General features: G+C 38.9%; 1 protein-coding gene across 1 annotated transcript; it reads right to left on the bottom strand.

Moving 5' to 3' along the window:
• Window positions 1-1,186: 1,186 nt before the first annotated feature.
• Window positions 1,187-5,541, bottom strand: LOC125515826 (histidine-containing phosphotransfer protein 1-like). Its single transcript, XM_048681326.1, has 6 exons — window positions 5,455-5,541; window positions 5,209-5,339; window positions 5,029-5,097; window positions 3,231-3,302; window positions 2,141-2,214; window positions 1,187-1,626 (listed from the first exon to the last, which is right to left on the bottom strand). Exons 1-6 carry the CDS (start codon window positions 5,509-5,511, stop codon window positions 1,595-1,597), a joined length of 435 nt encoding a protein of 144 aa, XP_048537283.1. The 5' UTR covers window positions 5,512-5,541; the 3' UTR covers window positions 1,187-1,594.
• Window positions 5,542-7,422: the final 1,881 nt, after the last annotated feature.

Genomic DNA, 7,422 nt, shown 5'->3' with positions numbered 1-7,422 from the left:
TGCCCCACTTCACCTCTACCCTTTATATATACCACTATCTTTGCCCGACTAGATATCAAATTCCAGTGCCCCCCCCCCCCCCCCCCCCCCCCCCCCCCCCCCCCCTGCCTCACTTGTACTCCATGTTAGCAGAATTAGCATCTTAGTACGTCAAGTAGGTGAAACTCTCATACAAAGTAGATGCGGAGAGGATGAGAAATGGAGAAAAAAGATACACAAAGCCGTGGGAATAGGAAACAACGGGAAGAACAAAAGACCAAATGGTTGCGACAATGTAGAAATGAACTACTATTATTGATCTTCAACCGAATGGATCTGTACAGCTTCTCTGGTTTAAACTAGTGTATTGATGACCAGTGGTGAGTGTTGTAACCAGTGCCCAATGGCTCAATGCTATTTGTGTTGAATTAATTAGATCGCATTGGGAGTAATAACTAATAGTGATTACCTTCCTGTTCTCATCATGTCACACTGGGAGGTACCTGATGTAACTAGTGTGTCGGAGAAATTATATATACTTATTACGAGGTCAGTTTGATGTCTGTTGTTTGACTGGATGACAGGACTACTTAGAGCCTGTTTGGATCGGTGTTGCCGTCTGCCAATTCAAATTTTTGTACTGTAGGTCAGTAAAGATGGATGTGATGAAACGCAAAGAAATCAAACTTGTGGGGTAACAAAACCAAATGCATGAACATAGTTCAGATCAAATTACTTAATACACTAGTAGCCCTTTAAATATACTTGTATGCGAACTTGGTGCATTTTTTCCATGTGGATTCTAAAAGTTGAGGCCGGAAGCAGTTAATCTGAAGCCAAGAGAGGAATACTCTTCATATACTCTCTCTGTAGTAAATTCTTGTTGCTCCAGCTAACATCCATTCAGTCAGATCCGAGGCATATGCTGCCCCACCGAGAGTAGGATATCTTCCTGTTAAAGCAACAGATGTTCAGAAGTTGAGGCTCCAACCATTACAAAATGCACGCTTAGCTGCTTGAGTTAGTAGGTTGGTAAGAATGTATGATTAGTTTGGATCAACTTCCATTGTTCCCATTCTAATGCAGACATTCGCACACTTGTTATGTTTAGTTTTTATCGGCTTTAAACATCATCCGCTATAATTGTATATACTGTATAATGTGCAGAGGAAATTATTTAGTTGATGAAAGGTGGTGACTTGTTTGCCTCGTCTTAATAATATGAAATAAAATAGATAGATCAAATCTGTTCTCCACAATGTACCACAACAGTCGGTACACCGATCGACGAGGCACAATATTGTAAAGATTACACTGCAGCTGCATTTCTACGAACAACAAACCGACTAGAACTAAGACACCATATTAACCACCAATAATCCACAAAACAGCTACAGCTGAATTTTTTATTTGACCACTCAGAATTCCAAACGAAACTACGGATGATAACAAAGACATCGATACTAGTAGATGATTAGCTTGCCACCAGACAGCTACAGACCCCACATAAGCAAATGACTCCAAGCTATATAAGCTAGGTTGAGCATGTTCTAGGACTTCAAAGGTGTTGTGCCATCAGAACATGCAGCTCCAGCTTTATCGCTCAAGTCTAGAGTTAAGGATTAAGGCCTGGACCTGCTGGCTCAGCTGCACCAGAAACAGAACAACAGGTTAGTTGCGTAGCCCATTAAGAAATGCTTGCAATATAAGAAAATGAGTTTTACTAAGAACTACAGCCCAAACAATTAAACGCAGAGTATTTGCAAGGATGTCCATCATCCAGACAATGAAGCAAGACATGAAGTGTATCAAATATCAATGATGTGATAGGTTGATGCAAAACTATAGTGACCTTTCGAGCTACATTGAAGCTAATATTCATATATAAAAGATATGCAAACCAGTTATCTATCAACAGAGGTTTTCAACTGAGATTTCCAGTAGTCCCAAACACTACTCTAGACAACTTAGTACCTCTGACTCTCTGAGTACACTTTAGCACTGCAAATACTACATTCATCTCATTAACAAGCTTTTCATTTGTTTGGTTCAATGTTTTTCACATCAAGCAAACTTTAGGATAAGAAGTGTCTCCTTCGCATTCCAGTTTTACTACTGTAATGCTACAAAGAGTTTAAGACGAGTTTTTTAAAAGTAGTACCTGAAGCATGTGGCATGAACATGCTGCACACATCATAGAAATCGTTCCTCACAGAATCCAGTGAGTTCAGGCACCTACAAGGAAAACAGTCCAGTAACTTGTGAAACTCCTTCCCATTTGCAGCTCACGAAAGAAACGTGTTAATAATTAGCAGCTCATGAAAAAAACATGATAATAATTAAAAACTACCAAAAATGCTCATCCCATTACAATTTGCCTCCATAGTTTTTTTTTCCTCTGGTAGAATTATCGTAACAGCTTATTTAGAGGTCTTATGAATATCACCCTGGAGGTCCTGGACATACTTGCTTAACAAGATATACACTTGCGTCCATAGACAATAATCTAACAGAGACAAGGGGTAACTCTAACAAAGAATGACACCTTTATTTTGAAAACTTACATGTAAAAAGGTGCTTGTAACATCAATTGGAAGACTGAAACATCAACAAGTTATATGTTTATTTATTGTATAGATGTGCAATATTCAGAGAAGAAGACAAAACTTAGTTTCCCTTTTATAGCTCTAAACGCTATGATAATTGGGGCATTGCCGTCACTGTTGTAAAGAGAACCCAGCTTATCGCTTCAATTGGAAGACTGAAACATCAACAAGTTATATGTTTATTTATTGTATAGATGTGCAATATTCAGAGAAGAAGACAAAACTTAGTTTCCCTTTTATAGCTCTAAACGCTATGATAATTGGGCATTGCCGTCACTGTTGTAAAGAGAACCCAGCTTATCGCTTCAATTTTTTGTTTCTAAATATTCATGGAATAGTGTTCCTACATTTAATACAACATTAGGATATGATTAACTAGAAAATTGTACTAGCGCAGTTATATTCCTAACCCAACAAGCTCAGTGGAGTCACCCAAATCTGTGTCTCTATACAGGCTGAATAAAATGAGTAGTTTACAAAGGCAATGAACATGCAATTGCATCAAAATATACTAACACTAATAAATATGGAAATATGTTACAGTAGATGAGTAGAGCACACTAGGCCATCACATTCAGTATGGAGATTTCAGTAACACAATGAACAAAAATACCATAGTGTGACATAATGATACAAGGTACTAACCCATCTCTGCTCTTCTCCTGACAACACTGATGGAACTGAATGCAGCTGTTCTTCACTCTCTGAGCACCAATACTGCAATATGCAATAGCATACAATCAGAAAGACCCACAAAAACCGCTTTAATGAATGAAAATGAAAATTGCAGTTCTATCTCTTCACTTCAGAATCCTAAGCGAATAGATGTAGCACTATGATTATCTATACCTGAGTTAAGAGGTCAACTAAATACAACTATGAAAGCCCAGTGTAAGCAAAGCAATTTATTTCACCAGAGCATATGCAATATGAAACATTAATCCATCCAATAGAAAATATGTATAGTTTCTCTAATGAAAGTGCTAATCCACGATAAATGACTTTGAATAAGCTAGATATTTTACGAGTAAAGCGGTAGTGACTCATTGGCTTACTCCTCTGATTCCATAAGAATCACATGTATAGACCAAAAACATACATGGACTTTAACTTGATTAGGCAAGGGAACAGTTTGGGCATAATAATATTAGTTTCTAAGGATAATACTATTGATGTATATTAATAATCACACAAAGGCTAACCTTGCAAAACTATCAACTAGTTCGAATGGGATCAATTGACCTGAATATATAAGATAACTCGAGTGTACAAAACCATCCAAGTAATGTGAATGCAGCGAAACATGTTTCTCTGATCTATGTCACGGAATGTTGTGACGATAAAAGAGAGCATGATAATCCTCACCAAATTAATTATAAGAGACCCACGATGTGAAGTGCTACTCTTTGAGCCGCTTGATGTGTGCGGAACATATAATATTTGACAGATCTAAATTATTAAACATGACAATGGCTGAACAAACATGTTTCTCTGATCTATGTCATGGAATGATGTGACGATAAAATACAGTATGATAATCCTACCCAAATTAATTATAGGAGCCCGCACTTTAAAAAGGAGATGAAGTGATTCTTTGAGCCTTTTGATGTGTGTGGAACATATGATGTTTTTTTATCGATGTCGGATCATGACAATGACTGAATGGATTTTTTTTAATCGGCTGGACCACTTACCACAGTACTCATTGAGCTGTCTGGTTCATGGGAAGCAGATCATATTTGTCTGATCCAAATCATCAAACGGTAACAACGGCCAAACAATTTGTCAGATCTAAATAATATAGTAGTATAATGGCCAAACAGTTTGTCGGATGCATATCACACAACAGTACAATGGCCTAATTGTTTGTCTGACCTAAATCATAAAACAATATAACAGACAAACTGTTTCTGGAATGCAGATCATAAAACAATACAATGGCCAATCGGCTTGTCGTATCTAAATCACAAAACAGTACGACGACAAAGTTGTTCGTCGTATCTAAATCTAAATGAGTATAACGGCCAAATGGATGTCACCTCTCCCCAAATAAATGGGAAGATCTACTTGTTGAGCTGCCCAATGTGTATGGGACGGATAATTTTTGTCGGATCTATATGGTAAATCACTGCAACATGCCTAACAGATCTCAGCCCTCCACATATCGACCAGAAGTGGCACTAATACGAAAGAACATCAATATATACTGTTGAGTCGTCCAACCAATGCAGGAAATGGACCATCCTTGTCAGATCTACGACATAAAACACTACAATGATGAAACAGACCGTAATTCTCCCCCAAGATGATTGGACACCTTACCATGTATCGAGCAGGGAGCTAAACACCTAATTTGCACGTCAAGAACCGAAACAATCACGATTCCTATACTGTTGCACAATCACATACAAAGAGGACATGAAAGAAGAAGAAAAGAGCTCACCATGCACTGCTTCCCTTGAGCTCAAGCACAAAACCGCTCACCTTGTCATAGTCCACACATGGCTTGTCTCTGAAAAAACAGCAACCATATCCCCAAGCTAAAAATCAAACTAACCACTCTACACTAATGGTTGGATCACACAACACGGGCGGGCGAGCAAAGGAAAGGAAGCTTGTGTACAGCAGCTTGGCGATCTCGCCGATGATACGCTCGCCGTCCTCGCAGAAGAGTGTGACAACCTTGACGATGAAGTCTGGGGCGCTCCCTTCCTGTAGCATCTGCAGCTCCTGGAACTGATCGTCCAGCAAACCCTAGCCACCAAATAAAGACAAAACAAAACCATCAAATTCCCCGACAAATATCGCGTTACCTATCCACCTAAATGAATTTCCGCATAATTGGCACCAAAATAGTAAATAGCTTTACCGCGGCGAACATGTTGGCCACGAGGGTGTTGAGCTGGTTCAACATCGGGGCCGCCATGGCTACCCACACCAAGGAGACTAGAGCTACCAAGGAGGAAGAAAGCTAAGCGAGGAGAGGAGAGGACAGGGAGTGAATGGATGGAGATTGGGGTTAGTAGGTGTCGTATATATAGGGGAGTTGGATTGCAAGTCCATGGCCATGGATGGCAATGGACGGCTACCCTTCCTTCTCTTTACAGCTCTCATTTATTATCTCTTTCGTCCTTCCTCATCTGAAAACTGCAACTTTTGATTATTTTCTAGATTGTTTTTTCTTATCATTTGAATGCCCTACTTGATTTGACTGGTTAGACATAGTTTCTTTGGATACCTTTTATTTTCAGAAAAAAAAATCACTACATACCTCTCATGTTCCAGCTTTTACCCATCTGTTTACAGCTAAGTGGATTTTTTTAGTAATGTAATTATTACATTACATTACTAGAGACCGAAAATGACAGCAGTACTCAACAAAGCTATAAAGGTTGGCAAACACTGGCAGATAGTTAATAATACTCTGGTCCAACTGTTGGATGTTGGAGCAAAGACCAGAGAGCCTTGTTGATTTTGTCTGGATGCAATGACCGAATAGCAGAGCTTTGGCTTTCGTATTGGGATCATCTGCCTGGTCTTCGCATTGCATACAACAGCACCAGTCTTTTAATTATCTCATGAAGAATGTACTACGTCCATATATTGGAGAGGAAAGGTTAATGAATTTAGGGGTCCCCTGTTATGTCATGCTACGGCGTGTGGGAGCATACAAGAGCAATGGCAAAATTTGTAAACTACATTGATGGTGCAATCTTGTCATGTGATCATTGCTTCGAACCATGTCTTTCAATTGTTCTTAACAGTGATCTGAGGCATTAAGAAATGAAAATCTCTCCAGATAGAATTGGACTACTAGGAGTTTCTCTCGCACGGCACCAAGTGCTCCCGATTATATACCAAAGTCTGACAAAATAAGGGCATAAACTTCAATGCATAAGAGAACCAGTACCTAGCCAAAGGGGTGCTTACTTCTCATGAGGAGTTCCTGCAGCATGCCCGCAGATTTGAAAAATCCCGCATATTTAAGAGATTGCTAATACAGCGGGAGGACAATCTTTCAAGACAACCACAGTGGCCTGTGACACGAAATGTCTTGAAGTAAGATCCTAAATAAATTCTTAATAGCTCAAATACATGATTAACTATGAATAAATGGTCCATTATCTAAAGCTCTTGAGCAATACAGCAAATCAATCAATCAACTACCATATATGAATAGGCTGGATTTCATAGAGAACAAAAATTAAGACATAATTTCGTTGTCATCGTGTATGCTAACAGATAGCAAAATAAGACAATATTAAGGAAATCGTTAGCTGTTGATCGGCTGGTGAGTAGGGGATTAATAGGTGAACGGCAGTTAATCGGCCAATAAATCAGTTAATCAGATACTCAGTGACCCACCAAGTAGGCATTAATCAGGCACTTAACTGATTTATCAGCCAATATTGTGGACAACGAAATAAAGTACTGAGTTGCGAACCACATCCATGCCTAAATGAAGACAGGAATAGTTCAAAAGCATACAAACCATGGAAGCAAAACATAATGTGCACAAAAATTATTAAATATGCAGGTACAGTTTGTGATCTATTCTCAGGGCAGAAAAAACCTAGACAGCCGATAATTCAGACCATCCAGTATCACATCCAGCTTTAAAAAATTTTGAAGAAAGGACTACAGTCTACAGAACACGCTCAAGGCTCAATATAGTTGTGAAGATATATTTTTTCCACCACTGAAAACAGAGTAGATGCCATCTGGAAGAGCCAGCTTGCATCAGTTAATGCCTAACTCTGTTTGCATGAAGATAGCCTGTGAATGTAACAACTTATATCAATCTAGGCAACAATTTACATCAATCTAGGCATATTGG

This window comes from Triticum urartu, chromosome 6, assembly GCF_003073215.2.
Source record: "Triticum urartu cultivar G1812 chromosome 6, Tu2.1, whole genome shotgun sequence".
NCBI classification, from domain to species: domain Eukaryota; kingdom Viridiplantae; phylum Streptophyta; class Magnoliopsida; order Poales; family Poaceae; genus Triticum; species Triticum urartu.
This window is presented reverse-complemented; position numbering and strand designations above follow the sequence as displayed.